General features: G+C 43.3%; 1 protein-coding gene across 1 annotated transcript in view; it reads left to right on the top strand.

The window, feature by feature from the left end:
- VMP1 (vacuole membrane protein 1) overlaps nt 1-17,980 on the top strand; it is a 276,634-nt gene that overhangs the window by 245,098 nt on the left and 13,556 nt on the right. Inside the window, exon 11 of the mRNA XM_075336229.1 lies at nt 994-1,055. Within this exon, the coding sequence (XP_075192344.1) occupies nt 994-1,055 (62 nt within the window). The remainder of the gene's footprint in view (nt 1-993; nt 1,056-17,980) is intronic.

A 17,980-nucleotide genomic window follows, 5' to 3' on the forward strand; every position in this document is an offset into this window, starting at 1 on the left:
GAACATGTTTTTGTTAACAGCTAAAATAACAAAACTTGTGTCACTGACCAAATATTTCTTGACCTACCTGTATGTGTGTGTATATATATATATATGTGTGTGTATATATATATATATATATGTGTGTATGTGTATGTGTGTGTGTGTGTGTGTGTGTATGTATATATATATATATATATATATATATATATATATATATATAATGGCTCTCGGGGGAAACATACATTTAATGGTAGAAGGTACGACCTAAACCATTAGCTAATATGTAGCATAGTGAGGTGAAGGTAAACCGGCTGGTAATTAGATATGTCATGCATATAACTGCCATTGTTTTGGAAAATCATCTTTTCTCAAACACTTCTAGCTGATTCAGTTTTTTTTAGTCTTCGAGAATCTCACTATGTGCCGGCTGCACTTTCGGAAAGGATGAGGCATCCGGATAGTATAAGCAAAATTTTTATTCACACTTGTTTTTTAAACTTGAGGAAGGCACCAAAACGTCTTGGAGTGAGTAATAAACTTCCTTATACTCTCTGGATCGCTCATCCATTCCGTGATCGCTGCCTGCACATCGTGATATTCTCCGTTTTTGCCAAATTGCAATTTCAATTATACTCTACTCCAGCCACGGCACATCATCAGACTTCTACATGTGCTTTGTTGTTACACAACCCTTATAGGTGAGTGCTACCATCACCCTAACTCCTAACTCCTATCTTGTCCCAAAGTGGTACTGCCTATCTGTGCACAAGTGTCCCATCCAGATCTTCTATCCTCTTTCAGTCAAACACTTATTGTTATTTATGGATTTAATGATTATTAAAAATGTTTTTCTCTATGTGTAAATGTATTATTTAGATGTATTGAATGTATATTTTGTGCCCTACTTTATCTAATAGTGATGGAATGTTTTGCTTCATCTGAATACAACCTATTTTCCCTGTTCTCCTATTGTTTCCTTGAATTAACTGTATTCTTTCCTCCCTTTTGCAGAAGCTGTTTGTGATCATCACGTTCAGTAAGCATATAGTGGAGCAAATCGTGTCTTTAATCGGGTGAGTAATTGAGTCACCATTTATTCTTACTTGGGAGAATAGGCAAGGAGGTTAACAGCCTTGTCCTGAAAACAGTATCATTTTCTTGGTTTTGGTTATGATTATTCACACGTTATCATTTCATCTCCCTCCAAGCTCCAGCCAAAAATGTAAGACCAACTTTTAAAAAAAATGCAGTGTGCTCATAAGCCAAAAGTTAATATAGTTGTCAGCATGTCATGCTACGTTCCATGATTCACATCCTAAATATTCCTTTACTAAAATGAACCATAGGGGTGCATTCCATAAAAGTTAGAAACTGGTTAGAAAAGCATTAAAGGGAAGGTGTCGTCCCAAAAAAAAAAAATTCAAATAACTGAAAAAATGTAAAGTATCAATGTTTGAATGTTTTGTTTAGATATTATTTGTTTTTATTTCCGCAAAATATAAAAAAAAATTAGAGTTTAATATTTTCCACTCTTAAACACTAGGGGGAGCAGCTTATGAAATCCTACAGAAATCCTACTGTAGAAATAGCCTGGATTACAGCTGCAGTAAAGTGGGCAGAGTCTGCTCTCCTGTGTGTGATGTCACAGCGCTCCCTTTCAATCTGGGTTTCCAAAGGAACAGAGAATGAAATTTAGGATCACAGTGCAGAGCCATTTTGCTGGGGACCAGAAATGTCTAAAGTGTCACCAAGGACAGCTGGAGTATCACACAGGATAGGATTAGATACACAGCTCAGCAGACAGTATCACACAGGATAGGATTAGATACACAGCTCAGCAGACGGTACCACACAGGAGAAGATTAGATACACAGCTCAGCAGACAGTATACACAGGACAGGATTAGATACACAGCTCAGCAGACGGTACCACACAGGAGAGGATTAGATACACAGATCAGCAGACGGTACCACACAGGAGAGGATTAGATACACAGATCAGCAGACAGTGTCACACAGGAGAGGATTAGATACACAGATCAGCAGACGGTACCACACAGGAGAGGATTAGATACACAGATCAGCAGACAGTGTCACACAGGATAGGATGAGATACACGGCTCAGTAGACAGTATCACACAGGAGAGGATTAGATACACAGCTCAGCAGACGGTACCACACAGGAGAGGATTATATACATGGCTCAGCAGGCAGTATCACACAGGAGAGGATTAGATACATGGCTCAGCAGGCAGTATCACACAGGAGAGGATGAGATACACAGCTCAGCAGACGGTACCACACAGGACATGATTAGATACACAGCTCAGCAGACAGTATCACACAGGACACGATTAGCAACATAGCTGAGCAGGCAGTATCACACAGGATAGGATTAGATACACTGCTCAGCAGACAGTAACACACAGGATAGGATTAGATACCCAGCTCTGGAGACAGTATCACACACAGAGTAGGATTTGATACAGCTCAGCAGGCAGTATCACAGAGGAGAGGATTAGCTACACGGCACGGGGGGGGGGGGGGGAGCGGGAGATGTCATTGGAAAACGGTAGCAGCGTTTGAGGGGCGCCGGTACTCATGCACTGCTCTGCATGCACGCCCGCAGCGCCTGCAGCAAGGAGAGTGGGGGGGGTGTCATTGGAGCATTGGAAACAGTAGTGGCGGCGGTGGTGGAGGGAGGGGCGCCAGTACTCACATGCTCTGCATGCACACACACACACACCGCTCTGCTGCATGCACGCCGGAAGCGGCGGAGGGGCTGGGTAGAGCGGGGGGAGGGGTTGTCATTGGAGACGGTAACGGCGGGTGAGGGGAGGCGGCCTGGCGCCCCATACTCACACATCCCGGCGGTTGACAGGGGTAAAGTGTAGCAAACGGCATACGATGTGAGCTTAAATGATGGCGCTGTGATCTGGACAGCCCAGGGGGAGTATCCAGGTCACAGCAGACGCCTTCTGTAATGTTATTAAACGGGTTCGCAGCCCGACTATCAAAGTCTATGCCCAGGGGCTGCCATAAAGGAGGTGAGTAACTGTCGTTACAAACACCAAATCCAAGATGGCAGCCCCCAGTGCCTTCAGTAGAATTAAATAAAAACTAAATAAACAGTGATTTTAATTTTGTATTAAAAATACTTGATTTCATAATCACTATTATTAATTCAAAAATAAAAAACCGCGTCACCTTTCCTTTAAAGAGACAGGCTGCAGCTCCGGCATTGGTTACTGGCTATTGTGAACAAAATACTTTGTCACAGCAACAAAATATCTCCATGTTATCACACTGCAGTATTGCAGCTGGTTCCATTTTCATACTATCCAAGTGAAATAATTAATGATTCCAACAGAACGAACTATTGATAAATAACCTTGATTGAACAATCTTTCTTCACAGTTGTTTGCTTCGGGAACCCTATCTATACTGGTCAATCACATGCTACGGTAGAAGGACACCCTTCTGCCTGATATTTGCTATTAAAGTCTATCAATCCTTAGACATTCATATTGGGCCCTGTCCATACTAATTTTTGCCTTTTGTTTACTTCTTCTATGAAATGGGGCATACACATTTCTGGGAAAATCTATCTACGTTGAATTAAGAGTGTATTATTGCATTCTGCTCTAAGTTTGCATTGAAAGATACAGCAATATTTTCTGAACACTAAATATGTATGATTATTAGCATAATGTTCAATCTCTCATACTTGCGAATATGGCTGTATGTTACAAGCAAAGTAGAGCCCAGCGCTCCCATAGAGACTGAATGGAACAGACATGCGCATGATTGATCACTGGTCCCTTCACAGTTCTTGGGATTGTTGGGGGTCCCAGTGATTAGACCCCCAGCAATTGGCAAATTCCAACTTGGTACGGCCTTTTTAAAGGGAATCTGTCAGCAAGATATCACTCCCAAGCTGTTTACATGTGCTTTTTAAAAGACAACTCCAGCCATACTTTTCATGGCCAGTTAGGGGTACTTCACACACAGCAAGATCGCTACTGAGATCGCTGCTGAGTCACGGTTTTTGTGACGCAGCAGTGACCTCATTAGCGATCTCGCTGCGTGTGACACTGAGCAGCGATCTGGCCCCTGCTGTGAGATCGCTGCTCGTTACACACAGCCCTGGTTCGTTTTTGTTATTGTTGCTCTCCCGCTGATAAGCACACATCGCTGTGTGTGACAGCAAGAGAGAAACAATCCTGAATGTGCAGGGAGCAGGAGCCGGCGTCTGACAGCCTGCAGTGAGCTGTAACCAAGGTAAACATCGGGTAAACAAGGTGGTTACCCGATATTTACCTTCGTTACCAGCCTCCGCAGCTCTCACACTGCCAGTGCCAGCTCCTGCTCCCTGCACACGCTAAACTAAGCGGTGTGCGCTGGTAACTAAGGTAAACATCGGGTAACCATACCCGATGTTTACCTTAGTTACCAGTGTCCGCAGCTTCCAGACGCCGGCTCCGTGCAAGCGCAGCGTCGCTTGCACGTCGCTGGGGTCTGGTCACTGGTCGCTGGTGAGATCTGCCTGTTTGACAGCTCATCAGCGACCATGTAGCGACGCAGCAGCGATCCTGACCAGGTCAGATCGCTGGTGGGATCGCTGCTGCGTCGCTAAAGTGTGACGGTACCCTTAGACTGAGATATCAGCGTTTGAACTGGTATGCAAATCGGCTGAAGAGATGGGTCTGAAGCTTTTATCACTCCAGCTCTATTGCACACCCGGAACCACCTTCTCCTGCTTCACTAACAGCCACAGCGCTATGTGTCTTCAGGCAAAGGAATTGCAAGTCAAGAAGCAGGAGAAGGCGGTGCTGGATGGGTAATAAAGGAGTGACAGAGGCTTCAGAGCTAACTGCAGCCTCAATTGCATATCAATTAAAACTAATTTCTCAAGAATGGAGGAACAAACTGGTCATGTAATGTTATTGCTGGACTTGTCTTTGAAATAGCTACATACCAATATAAAAAATAGTTTGGGGATGAAATCCCACAGATTACCTTTAAGTATGATGCTTTATATTACATACTAGCACAGTAGCTCAGTGGTTCGCACTGCAGTCTTGCAGCGCTAGGGTGCGGAGTTACAATCCCACCAACATCTGCATAGAGTTTGTATGTTCTCCCCATGTTTGTGTGGGTTTCCTTCCACAACCCAAAGACATACTGGTAGGGAATTTAGATTGTGAGCCTTAGTGGGGACAGTGCTGTGGAATTAATAGCGCTATGTAAGTGAGTAAAATAAATACCTTAACCCCTTCACGACCGGCCGATTTTTGGCTTTCTGTTTTTTTTTTTTTGTTTCGCCATTCTTCTTCTGAGAGACGTAACTTTTTTATTTTTCAGTCAATATGGTCATGTGGGGGCTCATTTTTGTCAGATTGAGCTGTACTTTTAAATGAAACCATAAGTTGTACCATATAGTGTACTGGAAAACGGCAAAAAAATTCCAAATTCAGAAAAATTGCAAAAAAAGTGCGATAGCAGTATTGTTTTTGAGATATTTTATTCACGGTGTTCAGTATATGGTAAAACTGATGTGTGGGTGTGATGCCTCAGGTTAGTGCGAGTTCGTAGACACCAAACCTGTATAGGTTTACTTTTATATAAGGGGTTAAAACAAAATCGGAAGTTTGTCCCAAAAAAGTGGCGTACGCTTTACGCCATTTTCCGTGACCCATAGCGTTCTCATTTTTCGGGAGCTATGGCTCAGTGACGGCTTATTTTTTGCGTCTCAAGCTGACGTTTTTATCTGTACCATTTTTGCACAGATGCTCTGTTTTGATCACCTGTTATTGCATTTTGTGAAAAAGTTGTGGCGACAAAAAAAATTTAATTTTGGTGTTTGGAATTTTTTTTGCCGCTACGCCATTTACTGATCAGATTAATTGATTTTATATTTTGATAGATCGGGCGTTTCTGAACGTGGCGATACCAAATGTATGTATATTTTTTATTTTTTTGACCCATTAATTTTCAATGGGGCGAAAGGGGGGTGATTTGAACTTTTAGGTTTGTTTTTTGTTTTTTTTTATTAAAACTTTTTTTATTTAAGTTTTGTTTTTTTTATTTTACTAGTTCCCCCCTAGGGGGCTATAGCGATAAGCAATCCGATCGCTCTGCCATATCTGCTGATCACAGCTACAGAGCTGTAAACAGCAGATACGCTCACTTTCTGCTTCACTCGGCTCCGTTTTAATAGAACCTCAATAAATATTTGTAACCTTCTTTGAAGTGCTGGAGATCATACTCTAATCAATGATTATGGTCCCAATTCACGAAAACTAAAGGGGGCTTTATACGGTAGCAACACCGCTAGCAATTTCTAGCGATATCGAGCGTGTAAGTACCCGTCCCCGTCGCACATGCTATATCGTGTGATCGCTGCCGTAGCGAACATTATCGCTACGGCAGCGGCACACGCACTTACCTGGTCGTCGGCGGCGCTGTGACTGCTGAACAATCCCTCCCTCAAGCGGAAGGGACGTTTGGCGTCACCGCGACATCACCGCGACGTCACTAAGCGGCCGGCCAATCAAAGTGGAGGGGCGGAGATGAGCGGGACGTAACATCCCGCCCACCTCCTTCCTTCCGCATTGTGGCCGGCGGCAGGTAAGGAGACGTTACTCGCTCCTGCGGTGTCACACACAGCGATGTGTGCTGCCGCATGAGCGATGAACAACACGGATTAATCAACCCTTACCGATTTTTGAGTTTGGGACGACCTCTCCATGGTGAACGATTTTCACCATTTTTGAGGTCGCTTAAGGTCGCTGGTAAGTATCACACGCTGTGATATCGTTAATGACGCCGGATGTGCGTCACTAACAACGTGACCCCGACGATAAAACATTAACGATATCGTAGCGTGTAAAGCCCCCTTAACAATTTGTATGCCAGTGTTAATGAAGTGAGCCCTGGAGTAAGATGCGCCAAATTCGTTAAGAAGCATATGCCTTGACAAAGCAGTGGCTGGCATACATTTCTTTCATAGTTTACTATACTTTTGTGTTGTAAATTATTATTAATTTGTCATGCGCACTTTTAAAAAAAAAAAAGTGGGTGGGCCGGACTGGTGTAACAGCGCCAAAAGTTGTGAATTTCAAGTAGCTTTAAACTGTTTGATAAATTGGCACCTTTACTAGTGAATCTAACATAGACAGGCCATTTTTATAGATAGCTCTGATTTCCACATGAGCAATCACATGTGCTATGTAGTAACTTCTGGAGGAACTGAAAATAATACTTGGAAATGACAGCTACTTGAATCGCTTCACTGTGAAGAAATAAAACGGTTGGTTTCTATGGTCATTTAGATGGAATAGGCTGAGCTGTTCCTGGCTGCGAAGTCCTCTTTGGCATTATGTGATAGAAAATAGGTGACTAATCATAAAACCAGAAAATTTGTCCACATTAATGACAAATACAGCTTCTCATGTGTGACATGCTTTATATATTGTTGGAGATGCTGGTCAGAGCCTATTGACCTTAAAGTCTCATAGTTTCATAGTGTTTAAGGTTGAAGGTAGACTTCGGTCCATCGAGTTCAACCCATGACCTATCCTAACATTTCATAAAATTCACCAAAAAAGCAGAATTGGTATAAAATAAACAACTCTATACCCACCAATTCATCTACTGTCACTCTAGTGGTCCCTACCAGTCTCTGCTTACTTCCTTCAGAAATTACATGCTAGCCATATGTACTTGTCTGCTGCAGCCAATCACTGGTGTCGACAATCACATTATTGGCTGCAGTGATCACGTTCTGTTCATCATTGCTGTAGGAAGGAAAAATACACTGCTGGCACCACCAGACAGTGGGGGATTAACACTAGAAGTCCCAGGAATTTCGAGCTCCATAGGGTTTCAATGGTAGAAATGTTAAATGACCCCTCTCTGGGACTTCGTGTTAAATGGTCAAGTAGAAACAACTTTATTTTTTCCAATTTTTTTTGCTCATGAGCAGTTAAAAATGACTTGATTTCTATATTCTTTAAATATTTATTTATTTTTTTGCTACTTTAGAGAGAATATTTTAATGGAAGCGATAGCTTAGAATTGAGTCATTCCCCTTTAAATCCTCAGTAGGCTCACCCTTTTCAATTATCAAAACGTTTCACAGTAAAAGCCAAGAATGTATTTATAATCCGGTATATTTCCTGGCCACTCCTTTTTATCACATTGCTGTACAGGGTGACACTCACGCACAGTCACTGTGTTGCACAATTGCATGAATGAGATAGTTTTCCACCCACACAGAGTTGATCTTTGCTCTGTAAGATATGCTCTATTCACTGGGCATGGTATTGAGTGACGCTGGTGTCAGCCGCTCTACTTTGGAGTCATGCAAAACTGGATTCCTTCCAAAAGTGATTCCTAATTTACTTCACTTTATTTCTAGCCTTGGCCTAAAATATTTTGTCTACTCACTGGGTTGTTGTTTTTTTTTTAATATCCTATAATACCAAAATATTTCACACTAGAAAAAAACAATATAGTTAGTGAATACTGCCTGATGTTTAAAACGATTGTATGCAGTTGTCTGTGGAAGTATGAAATACTGATACAATATGAGTGACGTACAATATTTTATTGAATTTCTTGGGTTCACAAGAGGAAAATGTACAAGTAGTTATATCTATTTATTTACAGATAAGGATATATACATGTGAGTGTGTGTGTGTATATATATATATATAAATATATAAATAAATATATAAATGTGTGTGTAATATATATATATATGTGTGTGTATGTGTATATATATATATATAGTGTGTGTGTGTGTGTGTAATATATATAGATAGATATAGATATATATATATGTGTATGTATGTGTGTGTAATAAATATATATATATATATATATTATATACACAGTACAGATATATATGTGTGTATGTATGTATGTAGCCATTGAATCAAGATTAATATATAATATATTAATCTTGACTCAATGGCTTGTATCAGTTCCTTGCCACACGGTGATCATAGATTCCATTTAGGGTACCATCTGCATTGAATTTATATGTTCTCTCCGAATCGGCATAGAATTCTTTCAGGCATTCTCGGTAAAGATTGGTGCACGTCCAAGATTGTAAGAGACTGCTGAGATTCTCTAAATGAAAAAGATGAGAATTAGTATTGTAACAATTGATAATTTTCTTGCTAACCATGAAAAAAAAATTTTTTTTTGCAAAAATGTAGCAAAATCTTGGCAACAAAGCACACTGCTGCTACAACACAAATTTAACGTGTGAACAGAACCTAACCATTATCTTGAGGAGCAGCGGAAGCAGCTGTAACCCTTACTTCGTCACGCTTGCTTAGCAATGAATCCGAAAATGGCATGACATGAGGCCGAAATGACGAAGCGATATGTTCTTCATAGTCAGCTGTTCCATTTTGTCTCTTAACATTCCACCGGACCGCGCCCTTTCATGCGCTGAACATAAGTTTATGGATTTTGTCAATCCATAATAATCACAACACCAATTTATCAAATAAAAACCTTTTGCTCCTGCCTATTGGCATCAAAGAGTCACATGTCCCCTCCTCCCGCTGGATGTTGATGCCAACAGGCCCCACTGGGGATGCTGTGATGTGTAAAGAAGCAAAGCCTCACTGGGAAAAACAAAACTATACCGTGTAAACAAGTGGTCGTCCCTTTTATTTGCAGTCCTTGATTGTTCACGTCACAAATTATAAGGCCTAAGACACACGGCATGAAAATCGGAGCGAGTGGAATGCGATAAAACATCGCATTCCACTCGGACCAATATTAGCCTATGTGTCAGCACTAGTGTTGAGCGGACCCGGATGGCAAAATCCGGATCCACACGGTTTGAGCGGCAGATCCAAGAGCGATCCGGTTGCATGATCCGGATCCGTTTTTTTTTTTTTTTTGTTTTGTTTTGTTTTTTTTCTCTCTGTCCTCTCTGTCCTCTCTGTCCTCTCTGTCCTCTCTCTCTCTTCTCTCTCTCTTCTCTCTCTCCTGTCTCTCTCCTGTCTCTCTCCTGTCTCTCTCCTGTCTCTCTCCTGTCTCTCTCCTGTCTCTCTCCTGTCTCTCTCCTGTCTCTCTCCTGTCTCTCTCCTGTCTCTCTCCTGTCTCTCTCCTGTCTCTCTCCTGTCTCTCTCCTGTCTCTCTCCTGTCTCTCTCCTGTCTCTCTCCTGTCTCTCTCCTGTCTCTCTCCTGTCTCTCTCCTGTCTCTTCTTCTCTTCTCTTCTCTCTCTCTCTCTTCTCTTCTCTCTTCTCTCTTCTCTCTCTTCTCTGTTCTCTCTCCCTTCTCTCTCTCTCTTCTCTCTTCTCTCTTCTCTCTCTCTCTCTCCTCTCTCTTCTCTCTCTCTCTTTTCTCTCTTTTCCCTCTCTCTCTCTTCTCTCTCTCTTCCCTCTCTTCTCTCTCTTTTCCCTCTCTCTCTCTCTCTCTCTTCTCTCTCTTTTCCCTCTCTCTCTTCTCTCTCCTCTCTCTTTTTTTCCGGATCGGATCCGGACTTCTTTATCAACCCGCCACGGATCCGCCGGACCCGCGTTATTCCCAGTCCGCTCAACTCTAGTCAGCACCCATGAACGATTCTTTTCTCAGCCCTAATCGGACCGAGAAAACAATTGCAGCATGCTGCGAGTGTAATGCGATCCTGTTTTCTCTCGCACCCATTCAAGTCTATGGGGCGAGAGAAAAATCGCACTGCACTCTCAGTACATCGGTGTACCACGAGTGCAGGCCGAGAATGGCAATAGTTGGCAGGCTAGAGGAGAGATGGAGATAAATCCCTCCTCAGAGCCGGCACTCCCCTCCTCAGTGCCGGCCCTTCCCCCGCAGCTGAGGTCTTATCGCATGATCGGACCTCAGTCGCAGTGACACTCGGCTCCTGCTGAGCTGCCAACGTGAGCCGAGTGTCATTCGAGGATCGCAGTAGATCCCCGTGTGGCCCCGGCCTAACTGTAATGGGAGCTCTGTTACCAAACGTCTGGTCCATATGGACAGGATGTGGATATAGATCCCTCTGGACATATCCCATATCTATACACATAGACCAGCAAAAACTACTTTTGTTTTCACTGATACTTTCTACTGAAAACTGATTCACTTAGTTGTTTCTCCTATTTGGTGTTTTTAAACATGTAAAACATTTGTGTTACAAAAAAGAAAAAAATGTGCATATAAGAAAAGTAGTCATTTCTGTTGGGAATGTTTAGAGATGAAGGCTAAGAAACGGTCAATAAATAAGTTTGTGCTTGTGAACACAAACTGGAAACCTTTATTATTGTTCTTGAACATAATTGCTATTGCTCTGCATTTTTTTTTAGAGCTTTGGCTTTTTATTGCTTACTTATGTGGGCATGAATTTGCCCATTGTGCCCTGATGACATCAGCAAAGCCAGATAGACCAGTGTAGCTTACCTCTCTGGTTACTGGAAAAAAAGCAAAATTATAACTGGAAAAGGGATCATTGCTACCCAAGTAGTGGTAATATAAATACAGTAGCATTATGTGCACAAATAGCTGGTAGCCATTCCAGCATGTGTCATAAGAGCTGCAGTATAAGGTTTTCTGTTCAATTTCAATGTTCCTTTCGGTAGCACCTTCCAGAAAATACTCTGGATTTTACTTATTTTCCCGGGAAGGGCATGTGCTCTTTTTATTGAGAAATCACAGCAGCTAATAATGTAATTTATGAGCTTTCATGCTGTTCTCACAGCTGAAGTACGTCAGCCACATAGTCTGGTAATAACACTGCGTAGTATTTGTACTAGGCTGGTTGCTTTATTCCCCGACAGTAGCTCTCCTGTCATAGTTTAAATTGGTAATAATAAAGCCTGGGGTTTACTTGCAAATATCGATTCTTTGTACTAAGAAGTGAGAAATTCTAGGATCAGCTAATGGGTCCTTAAGGGGGTTTCTAGGAATATAAAAAATATAAAACAAAGTGACAAAGGAAAATTTCATGATAAATTCCTAAATACTGTTAATTAGCAAATCACAATTGGTTTAACTATAGAATTAAAATGGCAGCTGCATTGCTACACTGGCAACCTCTCTTGTAATGTTAGTAGGACTGTGAGTGTGCAGTAGGAAGCTGTGCCCCCTCTTTTATGTTATTCCATATTCAGAGAAATACCATTAGTTATCAGTAAGAAGAGGCTGCTCACACTGCTGTCCACCCTGTCTTTCTGATCTAATACTGGAGATACCAGAGGTGCTGAGGTAAGATGCTCCTGCTCATATTGCTGACCGCACAATCTTGCTGATTAAATAATGGTGCTGAGGAAAGAAGTTGTTCAACACTGCTGTCCACCATGTCTTTCTGATCTAATTCTGGAGATGCACAAGGTACTGAGGTAAGAAGAGGCTGCTCACACTGCTGTCCACCATGTCTTTCTTCTCTAACACTGGATATACCACACTGCTGTCCACCATGTCTTTCTTCTCTAACACTGGATATACCAGAGGTGCTAAGGTAAGAAGAGGCTGCTCACACTGCCGTGTACCCTGTTTTTCTGATCTAATACAGTAGATGCCAAGATTTGGGGAGGTAAGAAGAGGCTGCTCACACTGCTGTCTAGCCATATATATAGTTTGTACATGGTATACGTATATCCAGACCACCGCAGCTAAGTTTTCTACTGCCCATGCTAACAGGCGTCTGTCCTAAAACTGTAAGGCAGCTTTCTGCCAGTGTAACAAGATGAGGGCCATTTTAATTCTTTAGTGACGATCTTACTAAACAAAACAATTGTTATGTACGAAGTATTTATAAACTTATTTATAATTATATTCCTCTACCTATCTCTTTTCTATGCCTGTTATAATTTCCTACGCACGAATGCCCCATTGAAAGGGTCTGAGCAAAAAGATTCTCTTCACCTGTGGGTTGGATTTTGTAAAAATAACAAAATAATTCATACTCACCTGCTATAGCTCTTCCAGCACAGGTCGGCACTGGATCCATTAGAGGGAATCTCTCATCAGATTTTTGCTACCTAATCTGAGAGCAGAATAAAGTAGAGGCAGAGATCCTGATTCCAGCGGTGGTGTCCCTTACTGAGCTGCTTAGTGTAGTTTTGATAAAATCACTGATTAATCAGCAGTAGATTATCATTAGACTGCTGCCAGGTAGGTCAGCATATTCATGAACTCTGTATATCTTCTAGATCTGCAGCAGAGAAAACATTGATTTTATCAAAATGACAGCAAACTGCTTAGTAAGTGACACATCGCTAGAATCAGGGTCTCCAGGACTGCTGCTCAATGATGTGTGGCTCAAGTCACCTGACCTCTGCAACCTATCACAAGTTGCAGCTGTCCTTTGGCTGGTTGAACGATGACTTAATTATTTCCAAGTGCGAACGCAGTCTGCAGAACTGCACGGGACCCAGAAGGGCATCAGTAGGCGAGTATGCTTTACTTGATCTTTATAGAACCCAACCCAGAGGTAATGAAAGTCTTTTGCCCAGAAAAGCCTTTTAGAGGCTACATTGCATACATAATTATTATTAACTAGAAGGTGGCTCGATTCTACGCATCGGGTATTCTAGATTTTACGTATTGTGTAGTTAATGTATGATTTTTGTTATATATATATATATATATATATATATATGTTGTTGTGTGCAGTTACCAAGTGTTTGTGTAGGGGCTGTACATTTTCTGGGTGTGGCGGGGGGTGAGAGCGGTGTTGTTTGTGTGTTGCTTGTGTTGCGTTGTTTGTGGAGCGCTGTGTGTATGTAGCATTGTGTGTGTGTGTGTTGCGCGGTTTGTGTGGGTGTGAGGTGTGTGTGTGTGTTTTGGGGGGAGGTATGTTTTGTGTGTGTGTGTGTTGTGCGGTATGTGCGTATATTTGTGTGTGCCGCGGTGTTTGTGTGTTGGGTGTTGTGTGTGTGCGGCGTTGTCTGTGTGTGTGGGTGTCTGTGTAGGGCAGTGTTTGTGGTTCCCAGTCTGTGTGTGGTGTGTTGTGCAGTGCGTGTGTGGCGGTGTGTGTGTTTTGGGGGGAGGTGTGCACCCCCCATCGTGCTCCATCCCCCATGCTGCGCACTCCCCATCGTGCTCCATCCCCCATGCTGCGCACTCTCCATCGTGCTCCATCCCCCATGCTGCGCACTCCCCATCATGCTCCATCCCCCATGCTGCGCACTCCCCATCGTGCTATATCCCCCATGCTGCGCACTCCCCATCGTGCTATATCCCCCATGCTGCGCACTCCCCATCGTGCTCTATCCCCCATGCTGCGCACTCCCCATCGTGCTCCATCCTCCATGCTGCGCACTCCCCATCGTGCTCCATCCTCCATGCTGCGCACCCCCCATCGTGCTCCATCCCCCATGCTGCGCACCCCCCATCGTGCTCCATCCCCCATGCTGCACACCCCCCATCGTGCTCCATCCCCCATGCTGCGCACTCCCCATCGTGCTCCATCCCCCATGCTGCGCACTCCCCATCGTGCTCCATCCCCCATGCTGCGCACTCCACATCATGCTCCATCCCCCATGCTGCGCACTCCACATCGTGCTCCATCCCCCATGCTGCGCACTCCCCATTGTGCTCCATCACCCATGCTGCGCACTCCCCATCGTGCTCCATCACCCATGCTGCGCACTCCCCATCGTGCTCCATCCCCCATGCTGCGCACTCCCCATCGTGCTCCATCCACCATGCTGTGCACCCCCCATCGTGCTCCACAGTCACACATCAGACAGTATACATGCACACATCTGATTGCATACACACACACACCGCACGTCTCCCTGTGCCCACCGGTGGGCGGTCCCAGCAGCTGTGCTGCACGCCGTGCTCCTCTGCCGACACTCACACATCCGATCGCATACACGCACACACACACAGACGATATCGCACATACGCGCTCACACAATCACAACATCCGGAGATACCACATGCTTCTGGCCATGTGATCCTCCGGCAGGTCCTGGAAGGTCACTGCACGCACAGGATCACCGCCGAGAAGCAAGCGATATCACGGTATGTTGTGAGTGTGTGGATGCGATCTGATGTGTGTGTGAGGTGTGTGTGAGAGTGAGTGTGATCTGATGTGTGTGTGTGTGTCTGTTCTTGTGTGTGCGTGTGTGTGTTCCGCCGCTGCGTGTGTGGATGCGATCTGATGTGTGTGAGGTGTGTGTGAGAGTGAGTGTGATCTGATGTGTGTGTGTGTGTCTGTTCTTATGTGTGTGCGTGTGTGTGTGTTCCGCCGCTGCAGGACCTTGATGCGCTCACCTCGGGGCGAGAGGCCATTCCGTGTGGGGGGTGGAGCCTGGGCGAGCGGCCAATCCGTGCGGGAGGGCGGAGGCAAGGCGAGTGGCCAATCCGTGCGGGGGGAGGAGCCGAGGCGAGCGGCCAATCTGTGAGGCCGAGCGTCCAATCCGTGCGGGGGGGGGCGGGGCCATGGCGAGCCCAGCGGCCAATCCGCTGTTTGTCACCGCAAGGACATGGCCAATCCGTGCGGGGGGGCGGAGCCGAGGCGAGGCGAGTGGCCAATCCGTGCGAGGGGGCGGAGGCGAGCGGCCAATCCGTGCGGGGGGGCGGGGCCATGGCAAGCCCAGCGGCCAATCCGCTGTTTGTCACCGTAAGGACACAATTTTGGAGCAAGACAAGACAGACAGACAGAATAAGGCAATTATATGTATAGATGGGGTCGTGTTACAGCCCGAGACCCATAGTGACCATTACATAAAATCAAAACCTAACGGATTTTGGTAGCAAGTCACACAACACTTTGCACCTGTAGATTCACATGCAATTTGTGTGACACTTGCAACTCTCATGCAAATATGTTTACAGTTTGGTTATTTTTTTATTTCTAATAATTATTTTTGCAACTTGTGTTTGAACATACATCGCATGCCACCATCACAAGAGTTTGTGATAAAGGCAATGCTGTCTTGGTCAGACTGAAATTTAAGCTAAAGACTTATGTGCACCAGTGTCTCTCTTCTTATTACATTGTAAAGGCCTTAAATGGGCTATTTATAGTGTAAACCTGAGGAGTGTCATGTATGTACAGTATATAAGACATCACGCACTACATATCTTGTTTACAGATGTAGGGTCATGTTCGATTTTTTCCGGATGTAGCTTCGTCCTTATGCAACAAGTGGCATGTGCAGTGAACGGCATACCTGCTGCTAGATCATTGTCAACGTTTAATAGCAACACTATATGGCTTGTCCACCTTGAAAGAATAACACCCCTTTCATATAACCTTCCATACAATGATTTGTAAATGACATGTTCTGATGGTTTTATGAGATTTTGAAGGTTATTTACAGTATTTCCTTGAGGTGCAACTTTAAAAATGTCATGCAGATTATATATTGAATGTCTATAAACTGAACATACCACCTTCAGTTTATTTAGCTGTTTCCTCTTTGAAAACAATGAGAATGAGTGTCCACTTTTGTCTGACATCAGAAATCAATAGAGCATGAAATGTGTACCATGCAATCATAGCTTCATGTCATACCTGCGTATTCAGACATAATGAAGAAGGCAGCCCTGCTACTCATGAAATTAATTAAGTATATATATATATAGCATTAAGTAGAATTTCTTCTTGTCATGTGGCGTGTTTTTACACTCCTTAACAGCCTTATATTCCCCTTATGAGGCATGAGCACGTTCTGTGGAATACAGCTGTGTAAATGGCCCGTGAAAGTTCAGGTTCGACTGCACTTTAGTTAAAAGTTCTGTTCAGGACACCAACTTGAACACTGATCCTGCACACCATATAAGTCAATGGGGACCCAAAGTTTTGTGCTGTAAAATGTTCGTAGTAAGGGCTAGGGGGTTGCAAATTGGGGGTAAGAGCAGGACAATTGCAAACAAATGTGGCTAGGGAATAAATAAAGAAAATTACATGGGGCCCTCTTTATTTTTGATAACCAGCGCAGGTAAAGCAGTCGCTGGGGGCTGCATTTGATCAGCCAACATGTGCAGCTAACAGGCGCAGGAGGATCAGAGATCCACCCACGCCTGTTAACTAATTAAATCCCGGTGTGAATCTCTGGCAGCGGGATTTAACGCTCGGGAGGGGGGTGGGTAGTGTGTCATTCCCCACCCCCATTGGTGCCCCGTGATGGAATCAATGGGTGCCGATGGATTGTCATGACAACTGGGAGTTAACTGCTAATCCCTCTCACTGTCATGACGTGGGTGGTCATGAGTGCCAGCGTTCACATGTCTGTTGAACAGAGCGGTGCTGAAGCAGAGGATATATATATAAAAAAAAAAAACACAAGTTCAAATCACCCCCCTTTTGCCTAATTTAAAAATTTAAAATAAAAAAAAATGTTAAAAATACACGTTTATTATCGCTAAGTTCAGAAACGCCCGACCTATCAAAATAGGAAATAAATTAATCTGATTGGTAAAGGACATAATGAGAAAAATAAAAATCAAACTGCCAGAATTACAATTTTTTGCTCGCCACAACATTGCAATACAATGCAATTAGAGGCAATCAAAACATCGCATCTCCCCAAAATTGGTATAATTAAAAACGTCAGCTCAGGACAAAAAAAATAAACAGTCACTCAGACTCAGGTTTTGAAAAATGAAAACTTTATAGGTTTTGTAAAATGGGGACAAAAAGGAGCAATTTTTTTTTTTCTTTGACAAATGTCTGAATTTTTTTTTTACCACTTAAATAAAAAAAAAAAACAATCGTGGAATTGCACTTCTATTTCAATTTCACCGCACTTGAAATGTGTTTCTTGGTTTCTAGTACAATATGAGGCAGAATTAATGCTGTCATTCAAAAGTATAACTCTCCCTATAAAAAACAAGACCTCATATGGCTATATTGATAGAAAAATAAAAAAAATAGAAAAATAGTTGCCTGTTGGAAGAACGGGCGAGAAAAACATAAAATTGTCGGGTGGTGAGTGGGTTAATTATTTAAATAAATAATTACTAAAAAAAAAAACGACATGGGGTCCCCTCTATATTTGACAATATGCCAAGGTAAAGC

The sequence above is a fragment of the Anomaloglossus baeobatrachus genome, chromosome 2 (assembly GCF_048569485.1).
Source record: "Anomaloglossus baeobatrachus isolate aAnoBae1 chromosome 2, aAnoBae1.hap1, whole genome shotgun sequence".
Lineage (NCBI taxonomy): Eukaryota > Metazoa > Chordata > Amphibia > Anura > Aromobatidae > Anomaloglossus > Anomaloglossus baeobatrachus.